At 36.2% G+C, this 14,011-nt stretch overlaps 2 protein-coding genes across 6 annotated transcripts; both read right to left on the bottom strand.

Moving 5' to 3' along the window:
- Positions 1 to 923: 923 nt before the first annotated feature.
- On the bottom strand, positions 924 to 2,255 carry LOC113761356. Its single transcript, XM_027304312.1, has 2 exons — positions 1,537 to 2,255; positions 924 to 1,328 (listed from the first exon to the last, which is right to left on the bottom strand). The coding sequence occupies exons 1-2, from the start codon at positions 1,880 to 1,882 to the stop codon at positions 1,150 to 1,152; spliced, it is 525 nt and encodes a 174-aa protein (XP_027160113.1). The 5' UTR covers positions 1,883 to 2,255; the 3' UTR covers positions 924 to 1,149.
- Positions 2,256 to 4,462: 2,207 nt separating this feature from the next.
- Positions 4,463 to 9,134, bottom strand: LOC113761354 (protein PTST, chloroplastic). 5 transcript variants are annotated; one of them, XM_027304310.1, is made up of 10 exons: positions 8,905 to 9,134; positions 8,733 to 8,762; positions 8,548 to 8,613; positions 8,095 to 8,314; positions 7,445 to 7,534; positions 7,286 to 7,354; positions 6,876 to 6,981; positions 6,294 to 6,382; positions 4,989 to 5,101; positions 4,463 to 4,910 (listed from the first exon to the last, which is right to left on the bottom strand). In XM_027304310.1, the coding sequence occupies exons 3-10, from the start codon at positions 8,595 to 8,597 to the stop codon at positions 4,808 to 4,810; spliced, it is 840 nt and encodes a 279-aa protein (XP_027160111.1). In that variant the 5' UTR covers positions 8,598 to 8,613; positions 8,733 to 8,762; positions 8,905 to 9,134; the 3' UTR covers positions 4,463 to 4,807. The 5 variants fall into 5 exon arrangements, with proteins under 5 accessions (XP_027160111.1, XP_027160108.1, XP_027160110.1 ...); XM_027304307.1 differs by having other exon boundaries at positions 8,733 to 8,854; positions 8,943 to 9,134; XM_027304309.1 differs by having other exon boundaries at positions 8,733 to 8,823; positions 8,943 to 9,134.
- Positions 9,135 to 14,011: the final 4,877 nt, after the last annotated feature.

Genomic DNA, 14,011 nt, shown 5'->3' with positions numbered 1-14,011 from the left:
AATTTATCCGTACCCGTGCATAAATAGATGGATATAGGTATCTTAAATTTTTGCATATGGGTATAAATGGATTACCTAATTAACCCATCAAATCCAATTAATTCATTTAAAATTGTCTTCCCTCAAGTCTCCTCTCTTCCCCCACCTTTTTTTTTTCAAATTCTTCATTTTGTCATGATGTTAACTACTTTTGTTTTATTATTATTATTATTATTTGTTATTTTGTCTTATCATTTTATTTTCTCTTAGTTTGTTAACTTACTCATTTTTCAGCATTACCACTTTATGACAAGTTTTAGAATCTTTTCCTACCTCTTCAAAATGAAATTTTAAATTTACACATGAAAAAATTCTAGGGGTTCAAAATTTTTGAATTAAATTTTTATATTAACTATTATAGTATTTAGTTCAAATTTTATATTCTTATTGTTTAATTATTAAATAATATATAATTTTGCGAAATAGAGTATGGATGAAAAAAAATTGGTAATTAAGTTTAATAAGCATTATAAGTAAATATTTAAAACTAATGATGGGAGTTTATAAAAAGTTAAAATAAATGGTTTATAAATGGGTAATTGGGTTACCCAATTCATTTTTTGACTTATCTATTTATACTCATCTAATTAAATGAATATAAATGGGTTGACTCACTTATACTCATTATCTATTTTAACCAACTCAAACCCGCTCAAGTCACCCATTTTGACACCTTTAGTCTCTAGTTTACTCACTACTCGCAAGACTTCGAAATTGTGCGGAGCTAGAGCATCAACATTCAACACATGGTGGCATTTGGATCTCTATCACAAGCTAATTAAAATAGAATGCAGATCTGGTCAGTGATAATCCTCATGAAATTATTCAGATGCGTGTGCAAGACTGCCGGGTTGATGAAACTTCTGACCTCAAGTGATTGGGCCAGCCAAATTCTGTTTGCAAATATTTTATGATGATTTACAAAATCTGCAATTGGAAATAGAACACACATGATCATACGTGTGTATACAACTACACAACCCAACAAGAAAGCGATCATGAAACACAAGCATATACATGGCATTATGAAATGTCAACACACAACCACAGTTCATTGTAACGAGTGTATTTGGGGATGCCCATTTATTTCCAATTCTGAAAGCATGAATATCAGTGCGATAACGTCTTGGAGCTCAGGGACTTGTTAAACCACGCCTTCACCCAACTGCCACTCCTCTTACGAGAAATCATCTCCGACCTTGCCTCTGTCATCTGTGGCCGCCTCTGCTTCTTGCAGAGGACAAAGTTCCTCACTCCCTGCAATCCTATTGACTCTGATAGGATGAGAGCTGCAACAATTGGCACGTGCATTAGTCTGTCTTCGAAGGTTGAGGACTAAGTTCAGTGCCGATTTGCTAAAGCTTGATTAAAATTTTTTTTTTTTTGAAGATACTAGAAAGAGTATGCCAAAATTTAGCAGTATTACAAATAAGGACCAAGGGTCAAAACAAGAATTTGAACATAAAATCTTGAAAACTGGATTGACAAGATCCCTACCGTCCAATCCTGCATTGGCTGGATAGAGAAGGAAACTGTTGACATCAGAACCAAGAACGGGAAGGCGATCCTGGCGGGCATAAAGTTTTAGGGCTGCATCTATCACTTCTGAGACACTGTCATTCTCGTTCACCACAAACCTTACGGGTCCAGCGCTACCAAGGACGTTTATTGTAATCAAGAACTTATTGTTACTATTATTCTTTCCATTCTTCTTCTCGTCATTCTTTTTCTTGGGCTTTGGCAGCAACATCTTGTCAGATATACTTTTCTTCAACACCCTGACATCCATAGGTTTGTGGTTTGTTTCACTCATAAAATCAGGAGATGGTTTGATCTGTCCCATTGGAAATGTGTAAAACCGTCTCGAATAAACAAACTCAAATATGTATCTATTGACCGACCGAGATAAATGAAAGAGGGTTGGATAAGAGCTTCAAGGATCAAGTCCTAGGCAGCGATAATACCAGGCTTCTTTGCTGGACCGGAAGGATGGAAAAAGAAATGGGAAAAGAGGAGAGAAAAAGAGAAGAGAACAGGAAGAGGAAGAGAGCCGCGCTTTGTGTGAATGCGCAGAACATGGGAGAGAGGAAAAGAGGGAGAGCATCAAAACTCTGAGTGTGGTTATGCAAAGCAGAGAACAGGGGAGCAAAAGATGATCAAGAGGAAAATTTACTCCTAAGTTTTGAGAGAGAGAGAAAGGGTTTGTTCTTGTTATGGAGTTGATTCTTCTGCGGTGTTGGAGGGACTGTTAGACTGCAGCGATATATATATTACTAGTAACTTTCAGGTACAGGGGTGACCTTATGCAGTTGGCTTCATGGTTTGTAGCGTCCGGGGCAGTTCTTCATGTTGGTTGCCTCAGCTAACCATTAACTCATTGGACGAAATTAATAATAATACTAATAAAATGTTTTTTTTGGGTTCTACCGATGTCACAGTTCACAAATCGAGTGTTCAAATCATCGTGTCAGCATGTGCAAGTTCCTGTTTGGTAAAAGTCCATGAAGCAAAAGTTGTTTGCCCTCTTGAAACTTTCTAACACATGCTTCTTCCAAAGCAAAGACTCCACCACTCAACCTTCCGAGGTACTATTTGCAGTTTGCCTCGTGTAGAATTTCCTCAGCTAAAACGTAAGCAAACATGCTAATATTAACTTTGTTTGGACAACAATTTATTTGGTCAAATATATTTGCTTACATCATCATTACAATTTTCAATACATCTTTTTACCTTTTCAATTATCTTTTTATCTCACATACATCACATCACAAAAAGTGTTACAGTAAAAATATCTCAAATAATTTACAATCCAAACACTGTTAGACCCGACTATAGCTCACAGGGAACCAACTATTCTATAGAGTAGTTGGTTACCGGATAGAATTTTAAAATTTTTTTCGAGTGTAGATCAAAATATTAAGGTCCTTAACCTCCATTATTATTATTCAAGATTTTCTAAAAATTTCACCGCCGATTGCAGTGCCTATGCACCCCATTTGATCCGGTGACAATTCGATCAAATATGTGAAAAGGAAAAAAAAACTATAGCTCACAGTGGACGTCTCAAAATCTCTGGAATACATGTTAATAGAATACACCCAACCAAAGCGGTTGCCAGTATAGCTATTTACAATAACAATCGGGGGGAAAAAATGGCCTACAGCCAGTAGGGAATAACAGTCGAGAGAAAAGATTGCCTCAATAATGACCAGATGAAGTGGGTAAGAACATATGCTACTTCCCCAGAAATAGTTCACACAAATCAAAGGTTTACGTGCGCAGTATCTTCGGGGGTACATTGATAGAGAACAAAATCTTGAAATGTAAGCTAGGTAAGTTAATACTCACGAGCGTGCGTTTATAAACCACAGAATTCATTGAACCAAAAAAAAAAAGAATCAGATTCGGAGAATTTAATGATTGGTCACCCGGAGGACCCTGTTCCCAACGTAAATGATGAGTCGAATCGAAGTAACAGATCCTCCCTCTGTCGTAAACCAGTCCTTACTTGAGGTGAAACGTGCTGGGTGCAGGTGACAAGCTCCACTGACTTCCCAAGATGGAATTACAAAAATTTCAAAATTCAATTTTCCCAAGACAGCAATTTTTCAAATAAAAATTTACGTTTTCTGTGAATACATTTCTCAATTACCTTTTTATCTCATATATATCAAATCGTTACAGTAATTTTTCTAAAAAAAATCCAAAAGAATGCAATCCAATCAAGTTAACCCAAAAAAAGGGTTTACCACAAGCTTCCAAGGAATTCAAATGGAAGGAACCAACGTATGAGCAAGCCCTCGCACATACGCATCCAAATACTCCTTGGAGCTTGATGGGGCACCAGTTCGGAAGACAATGACAGTGAACTCTTGGCTTCACCAAAAGCGAACGTCAAACAGCCACTCAAATAAACCTAAATGCGCCAATCAACCCTTGAATTCATGAGTTTAAAGAGTATATAATTAACTATATCTGTTCCACATATAATGGTTATCGTCTTAATAAATACAAGAACTGTAGGATCCATAGAATCAGCTGCTCCACTTTTTTCCAACGTCTTTACAAGATTTTTAACTGGGCAGGAGATGATAAGGTCTTATTAACTGTGCAACTAACATTAATCAACTAGAATTCTATATTGCAAGATGTTCTTCCCCATGTAAAATTAGTTACTAGCTTGACACCGTCTTGAGTTGACCAACATAATTACACTTGTTTGTTTGGACGCCAAAGCCAAAAGCCTCTACCTCAAGTTTAGTTAGTTACCCAGGGGAGTTCAGTTAATCTACCTAGAGCAGCTGAAAACATAGGGCAGACATGGAGAAGCGAATAAAAATGCGAAGGCAAATACAGTAATCTCAGGCAGTTAAGGAAAATGGGAATACAGGACTGGACGGTCATTGACCAGAATATTGATATGTATACTACAAATTAAAGAAATAGCGTCGTCTTTATTACTATTCCCAAGATAGGGAAATCACAGTTCTGAAAAACAACTTCAGAGTTATTTTTCTAAAAATGGCCTTCTTCCTATTTTTCTTTTGCCGTTGTTCCTTAGTTTGCCAGTATTATTATTCTTCTTTTCCTGAGCTAAGCCAAAAGGAAACATATGACACCAAGCAAATGGAGTCCAGAGGCATTTTGCATCCGCAGTTTGGTGAAGCAAATAGAGTAAGATTTCTAAGAAGATCATTTGATTACAATTTTCTAGGCAAAAGAGTTTCGCACTTAACACATCTAATACGGCCAAGTCGGCAAATTGAAGCTATTCCACGATTAACAAGTTGTTTTGCATCAACCCTTCACCAATAGTAGGGAATTCTGGCGACAAGTTCCATTCTCCATCAACCAAGAATTTAATTTCATACCTTCATGATATAAGAGATGGATCAGAGGAGGACAACATGGATTAAGATCGAGAATGCAAGCAACATACGAGAGCATACCTTCCAGGTCTCAGCATCAATGTCGTGGAGAATTTCGTGTAAGAACCAGTGTACTCTGGTGATAGGTGCTCACCTTGACTCCATCCATCAAAGGAACCCATTACTTGTACACTCTGACACAAATGAAATGTTAGTGGGTCATTTGATCGTTACATTTTTAAGTAATATCAAATCAAAGCCAAGTGAGGCCTTATACCCGTGAGGAAAATTGTTCAATGACATTACTAAAATTCCCCCCAAAACACTGGAAAAAGGTATTTACAATGGTGTATTAGAGTTCAAACCCATAAATTGATGATGCAGGAGTAGTTTATATCAGCATGTCTAAAGTACCCTAAATGCAGATTCACGAAAATCGACTCAACTTGCAATTTTTGAGTTATTCAGAAAGTCGTAAATCTTCTTTCTCAAGCTAAACCTTAATTAAGGGCGCTTAGTATTGTAGGGCAAATGAATTGAGCGGCTTGTGAGCTACTTGAACTAAACTTGGCTCGATGTTTCTCAAGCTCAAACTCAAGTTTGAGCTCGATGATGCACTGGAGTCAAGCGCACGCATTATTTTATTTTTCTCAAAGGCTAGTCAAGATTTGGTGAGCTTTATATATTATACATCCATATCATATACATACATACATAGAAAACCCATGGTTGTAGATGTGTGTCTGTATCTGGATAACCACTCAATATTTCTGGCTCTGCTTTGGCTTTTTGGATGTTGAGGATTTTGAATTTGAAGTTTTTTAAGGTTTAGATTAAGGAATTGTGTTTTAGGTTGAGGTTTTAAGATTGTTCTTTCAGTTGGGAGTTGAGTTTGGGGGCTAGTTGTGCTTTCAGCAATTATCTCTTCTAATATTCTCAACAAAAGGCAGAACGTTTTCAATAATAGTATTCCTTTAAAGGAACTAACCTAACCATTCCTCTTTCTCAATTTACCGTACAGTTTTTCAATGCAATTTATCTACCGAGAAAAAATTGGAAGGGAAAAGCAAAGAAGACAGAAGTTTTTCAACAAAGTGTTTGTGGCAACATTCAGACAGAATGGTGTTTCATGCAATTGGTTATATAATAGATAAACTGTTTAGTCTTTCTACACAAAAGAGGAAAACATGTAGAAACAAACAATTGCAACTAGCAGGTCCATGAAACCTCTTGATGGTATGAAATTTATGGTAAGTTCTCTCAATGATTAGGTGTGTAGCCAGATTATACAGTCCAAACAGCATAAGAGAAACTAAATAAGCGAAAATCCTTACTGGCAAAAGTCATGATTCAATCAGAGAATAACACGGTTTTTTGCTAACTCACCTCTGCCACTCCATACCAATATAAAGGAACCTCTTTGGATTGAGCAGCATCCACATCCTTTGTCTGTTCCCTCAATTTTTCTTGTACAGCTTTTGCAACAGCGAAAAGATCCATCAGCGCCACCAAAAAGAGAAAAGAAAAAAGTTTTCAAGTACAAATAAGGAAGATTTGCCAAGGCTTTGTCAGACTCACAGAATACTATTGTATTACATAATAGGTGAACCACTCTAACAGGCCAGAAATCAGCTTAATAAACAACTTAAAGCATCTAGACACCATTTTGCTTCCTCCATGCTAAAGCCACATCTTGTACAAATCTCAGTATTGATAGCACAAGTGATTCATGCGCAAAAAGTTTGGGTTCGAGTGAAGGGGCATCATTCAGCCTTCACCCTTGATAAACACAAGTCCTTTTAATACTCAAGATACATCTTGTACTTCAGAAGATCCTGATATTTGTTCCATTTAAGCCTGAGCACAGGCCTGATGACCTCCACCAAATACTACGAGACCAGACGCGAAAAACTAGAAGGCTCCACACAAGAAAGAAAGTATTTAGTTTCAGACAGTATGGGGATATACCTTCTAGCCTTGAAAGGAGGTGAGACTGAATGTACCTCCCACGTATCTTCCTCGAACCTTCTGGAATTTCATAATTAGCAATTTCTTCAGCTAAACTGACCAATGCCTGCAAATCAATAGAGATGTATGGTGAATGCCAATTATGCAGCCAGGAAGACCAGAATCCAATTTCTTGGTTGATATCAAGCTAATTGAGAAAAGTAACTAGCTCCCAAATGGTCATGTTCTAGAGAGGAAATTGGGTTATAAACAGAATACCAGTTGTGAATGTTTTAACGATTATTGGAATATATTACCACTTTGCAACATAGAACTCCAATAAGGTTCCTCCTAGTGTAAGGGAACTACTTGTTAAGAAAATTGGAATTGTCATATGATACACTAGGAGAGCAGTTATACTAGAGGCAAACCTGAATCTCCAGCTCCAGAACAGCAAGTTCACTTTTAAAATTAACCAACGAATCCTCCTTGCTTTGCAACTGCAAGCATTAACGCAACTATGCCTTTACATGATAAAACAATTCGGACTACTCAAAAAAAAAAAAAAAAATGGGGACTACACAACAAACCTGTCGTTTCAGAACTCGATTGTACTGATTAGCATCACTAAGTTTCTTGATGATCTTTGATCTTTCAGAATCAAGAAGCAATGCCTTCAACTGATACAGGAATACATAAACCTTAGCACTGTCAGAAGAAGTTCTAACTTCCAATCAACTGCTTTCGGAGGCATAATTGCATATAAAGTGGCTTGTATGATGCTCAAACATAAATTGAGAAAAAAATTAGCAAGTACCTTTCAAAGAAGAAAATGCCTTGACTTGAGAATGAAGATTACACAACTAACATCATTCAAATGGAAAAATAGAAGGAGAAAAAAAAAGGAAATATCTTGTATAATAACGTCAAAACTTCTTTTACAAGTAGCCGAAAAATAGATAGAATCTAGCCAAATCAATTAGAGATGTAATTCCGACAATAAACAAATGATGAGCCCAGTGGAGTTTAATGCACTATTAAGGAGTTTAAATAATAAACCTTTTATGTATTTTTAAATAATAAAGAGAAATTTTCAGTAACGAATATTAATTTGCATTTACAAGGCCATACTTTACAAGCATGTCTTTCATGGAATAACGGCGAAGCATGTAAGAGAGACTGAAAAGGACAGGTTATATTCACAGGAGGATTTTTAAAATCAATTTAAAATCAAGCTCACCTCCTCACTACTCAAAGGTTTTGAAGAAGCTTCATCAGACAAGTCTTCCACGTCAGTCTCATCATCCTCTGTAAACTCCTGTGACTGCAATGCTGAAAATTCCTCTTCCAAACTAGCTGGCGTACAACGTAATTTCCAGGATATTTTATTTGCTGCGTTTTCCCGAATAGAAGCTTGATTCAGCCTCACCAACTTCTTGAGACCTTTGTTTGAGTTCCATCTAGGCCAAATTACCATGAACTCTATCAATACTCATCTTAAATCTCTGATTTGGCAGGCTCAAATAGGCTAATGCGGTTTAAAATGTGTCCTAAAAGCGAGTAGACCTCATATAAACACCTTCCAACAAAAATTTAAATATGAATGCTTGAGGTAGGTTACAAAAGGTGGTGCCTACGTAGAAGAATTTATAAGCATATTTGTGGTGCTGAGCAAAATATATCTGGCATTCACCTTGCTAAGAATGGTCGCACTCCAGTACTTAATAGTATCTGGCATTCCATACTTCAAGATTTTGAACTGCAAAACAGGAATGATTATGGGTAGTGATCAGAATCAGAGTTCAACGTATTATCTTGGCAGCAGCAGCAGCAAAATGAGTTGTTACGAATTGCAAAAACAACAAGATAACTACTTACTCCACAGTCTCGGCACCTAAAATTGCCCAGCTTCAGAGCAAAATATCCAGAATTAGACTTTACCCAACTCTACACAGCTAATATCGGGTTTCTCAAAAATACACCAAGCCCACATGCATTTTCTTTGTCAGCAACAAAATTTGACATTAAAACAATCAATCACATGACCAACCTGGAACAATCTTGTGCAAGGCGAATAAGAAGTTTTACCGGATAAAGACGTGTTTCAGCTGTGGAGTTAAATATCCGCTCAAATGAAGGCAATCAGAGACGAACTATGAGCAGGGTTCGCCATCAAACTAGCAGTAGAAAAGCCTCCTTGTCGAAAACTAGCAGGACAGATAGAGACCCGTAAATCAGGCCATTTATCAAGAAGAAGATGGAGAGAATTCAAGATTTCAATTTTTGACAAAAAAAAAAAAAAGAATTCAAGATTTCAATCAATGAAAAACCCATAATTAAAATGACTTGCTGGGATACGACACGACAAGCGAGTAGAGCTGGAATCCATAATCAAACCGAAGCCGCACACAGAACTAGGCACAATCATCCCTGTATACGTGGTTGGACAGCTCATTGCCACGTGTTAAAGTAACTGGGCTAGGATTTTTTTTTTTTTTTTGCTTGTAGTTTTCACTTTCTTGGAAGCCCAGCTTCTTTGCGCTGTTGAAAGGAAGCCCAGCTTGACGCAGGCTGATCTTTTAAACAACTTGGCAGTTTCAAGGTGGTGGTGGTGAGTTCGACGAGTCCAACCCAACTGGGTATGTCAATTTGTTTTGTGGCATCATCAGTCGTCCGGCTTCAAATCCTCTCCTTAAACTTTTTAACTAGGCTAGAAATAGTTAATCAATTTTGCCTGACCCATGCATTTAAATAGATACACATTTTGGTGAAATTAATCTTTTCTTTCACGTTGCTGCACTCCCAATAATCGAAGGTTTTGTAAGCATTCCCCAGTATCAATAGTGATGACATGAGTGCCAAATGAACAATTATTTATTAAGTACCAGTTCAAAATATATACAATTGTTTCAAAGAAATTAACAACACAATTAAGTTCGGTCCATGTTTTCTTGTTTCAACGTAACCTGCTGGTTTGCCGAATCAACATGAATTTTTCAACCAAATCTGTTGGACTCTGTCGTGCCAAACTTCCATTAAATTACAAGTTGGACTCTGGGTAGATCAACCATAAGTCAGGACAACCATAAACAGTCTAGTTATATGTCAAATTACTCCAGTGCTCATTCAGACCAATCTTGCCGAGCCCTAATTCAACCAATATAAGGGACATGTACATATGACTGTGTAGCACTAAAAGTCATAAATACTTCCTATAGTTTGTCTTCTTTACTTGAAGTTAAGATGTAGTTGATCAACCATACATAAGTCAGGACACCGTTAAATTCTGTAGGAAACAGTTATGTGGAAAACTCCGGTGCTCATTCAGATCAACCTTGCTGACCCCTAAATTCAACCATGGATCAACTTCCAACTAAAACGTTATTCTCTTTTTTTTTTTTTTTTTCCTTTTCCTTGAGCAACAGGAAAACTTTTATAAGTGTGTTTGTAGCAAAGAAAAATTGCAACATTTTTTATGAACAAATTTTTCAATCGCCTTTTTATCTCACACATGTCAAATTACTACAGTGATTTTTCTAAAAAAAAAAATTCCAGAAAAATACAATCCAAACAATAACTAATGCTAAAGCAAATGTGAAACAAACCAAGCTAACATCGCCTTGCCTTAAGCTCACCACCATCATCTAGTGCTATTTCAGTAAACATCTACCCGGACTGACGTCATTGTCCAATACATGTCAATAATGGGTTCTGTAGTTCTCCTTTTTTAAAAATCAAAATGAGGACCCCAGAAGTATATTTATTCTTGATTGATTGCCTGAAACAAATTCAAAGAATTGAAGATGAAGGGCGGGGACGGAGATTTTCCTGCAAAGTAGGCGGAATGAACGTCTAGAGTTGCTTGCTTCTTAATTCTTCTTTACTCAGTGCTCAATTTCAAAATCAAATAATCACTCCTCCGTCATTCTTGCATTTAAAAAAGGTCCAGCAGAAAGTCGACAAGATCATCCGCTAGTCTGGAACTTTTTGTCAATGGATGACGTCATCGGAAACCAACTTCTGAATGGTCAACTTTTTATTTTATACTCCCTCCCTTTTTTTTTTATAACTGACGTTTAAGATTTTACACACCAATTAAGAAAAGTTTTTCATTGCTTAAATCTATACACTACTTTCCTTTTGTACCCTCATTAATTGTCCAATTCACCCATATTTTCTCTCACTAGAGTACTAAATGGTGCTGTTTTACTAGGACAAAAGCAATGCAATTACTAGGGTTGTTACAAAAAAAGAAGCAATAATTACTAGGAGTAGTAATTAAGAACCCTGTATTGGAAAAGAGAGATAAATGGGTAAAATTGTGAAAAAATAATTAATATTGTATGGGGATAATAAAACGACAGATAAAAGTACACTAGAGCAAATATCTTAAACGTCAGTTATAAAAAAAGGGATGGAGTAGTATATACAAACCTATTCAAGGCTCGTTCCATCAAATATCAACTGAACTGAAAGAGGCCTCTAATTAGTTGTCGTTTTTAAGTGAATTTCTTTAGAGTGCGCGCCTGATATCAGAAGCTAATTAGGTCCCTCAGGATTTTAAAATCAATTTACTAGCAATTGGAATTAGACGGTTGAAGTGTGTACACACATGCTCCTTACAGATTGACGCAGTTTAAAGTTTTAAAACTTCAGAGTCTTTGCTTTGTAGTTTGACTTCCACAATGGTGCATATATCGTTTAGACAGATGGTTATTTTTAGTCGCTTTTTTATAAGTGAATTCATTTGATTATTAATTTTTTTTTTTTTTTAGTAAACTAAATAGTTTCATGGCCGCTACGCGAAACTCTTATACAAACCTTTGATTTAGAGGTGGGTTTTTTCACTCTCTCTTCCATGGCTTTGGAGTCTAGCTTTGTTAATATTGGATCACTTTACGAGATGTAAGCTGGTAATAATAAAATAATGTATCACTAGACAGTGGTTCTTTTTTACACTCCATTATTCAATCTAGTAGGATAGGAGGATTTCATTGGTGGGTGCATTCTTTTTGTTGGTTTCTTTTCTTTTATAAACGTGTAACTCAGCCACCTCTTCGATTCCAGAAAGTTGTCTGACCCTCTGAGGACGTTAAAGAACGTCGTCATAGATAGGCCTGTTATTAACTGTTTTTTTTGTAGTAGTAGTGTATTTTTCCGAATACGACGATTATTCAAAAGTTGCCGTCTGGTGTTTTAGCTTCTCTCCCACTAAATTACTAAAATGACGCACATTTATTTATCCCTTGACTGACTACATAAAGACATTTCTTTACTGGTATTAATTGACTATGCCTTGAGGAGATCCAATCTTCTGTCGAAGCTCGCCAACCCCTTTTTTTTTTTTAACGATAACTATTGTTTAGCTTCTTCTCGTACAGAAACTAACAAAACCATAGCTTATGAGCCCACGTCACGAAACGGCACAGTAGACTGGAAATACGTAGTAATTTAATCACAAATTACTGTATAAAAATATGTTTCGTGTACAACTTCTTTGGGGAAATTCCGGTTGATTTTTGCTATTGGTGCAAATTAATAATTGATGTTCTTTCATTTATGTTACATGATTGGATTTATTATTGACATTATTAGTACAGAGTCTCTCTCTTATTATGATGGAACCCACTAATTGACTCGGTTATCTTTTCAATAATAAAAAAAAAACTGTATTATTATTGGAAAGCATTAAGCTTAAACTCGTTAGATTAACAGTCAACGAGTTGCAAGGTAGCTTTATAGTTAGACAGATATTTGTTTGGTGGAGGAAAACCCATCATCCAAGCCGAAGAGGAAGAATAACTAACTGTGAACAAGAAAAGCCACGTGCCAACAGTAGGCAAGGAATAATAAAGAAAAAATAAATAAATCCAGATCCCGGAAAGATGCCCGAGGCATTATGTGGTGAGGGCAACATAGAATGGAACCTGACTAAGGACTCTCAAGAGTGGGATGAGGGGTCAGCCAACCGTTCTCAAGCCTGGTCAAAGGTTGAAAGGACCGCCCCCTACCAGAACTTATTTGCACCTCGGAGATCGCCGCCGGCCGGTTTTTCTTCTCCCTTCTTTTCTGTTGTCTTTGTCTCTCCAAAATCGATACAGAAACCCAACATAAATTATTTAACAAAAATCATGTGTTTGAGTTATATTGTTGATGTGAGAACCGCATTAGTGAATGATTTTTAAAATCGTTGCTAGAGAGATCTATGATTCTGATTTGTAATATTAATCGGAGCAAAACTCACTCAAACTATTTTCATTATCGATTGGTTTAGCTACATCTGATTTAATCATCCCATGTATAAAATTGGTGCAAGACAAATTGATCTGCAATTTCAGAAATTTCAATTTGCACTCATCTTTAAATTTACCAGGTTTTCAAAGAATTACCCATACAGCGCGATTTAACTCAGTAATATTAACAAGTCAAGAAATATTATTGATGTCATCTCCTAGTAATTCATAAATACATCACATCTTTCCAAGAATAAACACCATACATGTTAATAATAATACTTTTCTTATTATATTTTATAATCATTATTTGTATACTATTCCAGCATTTATAGATCCTTTTTTACCCTTGGCTAGACAAGATCCATATAGATGAAAGTAGAAATTTTCTAACAATGATTAAGATATACTAGAATCACAGTTAACCTATTTTATGGATGTACATATTAATGATGTTTTATTTTAAAAAATACTAATAATTAATTATTACTTTATTTTTCATTTATAAATTTTCTTTACTCAACTTTATAATTTTGCTTGAATTAAATTTTAATGAATGACTAATGGACAGATAGACAGACTCGTGAAAGTAATTTGACCCAAGACAATTTCTCACACAATTTTTCCGAAAAATGGACGTCAAGAGGGGCAACAAATATCATCAATTACTACTCCCAACATTAATCATGCAACAAAAGTCGACGCAAAATTTTCTTTGGATCCTCAATTTTCTACTACCCCACTGTTCAGTGTCCAGTCAACGCTACAGTGCATTGTAGAATTGGCTTCCCCAAGTCCAGCCCATAGTGCGAAGATGTCATGAATGCGAGACTAGGAACGAGTCTAATCCGATGGAGCGCGTGATGCTCATTCCTCATTGAAACAGAGCAATTAATTATTCATTAAATGCCGTTACCAGAATAT

This window comes from Coffea eugenioides, chromosome 2, assembly GCF_003713205.1.
Source record: "Coffea eugenioides isolate CCC68of chromosome 2, Ceug_1.0, whole genome shotgun sequence".
Classification (NCBI taxonomy): domain Eukaryota; kingdom Viridiplantae; phylum Streptophyta; class Magnoliopsida; order Gentianales; family Rubiaceae; genus Coffea; species Coffea eugenioides.
Note: the sequence above shows the minus strand (reverse complement) of the source record. Positions and strands in the feature narration are given on the sequence as shown.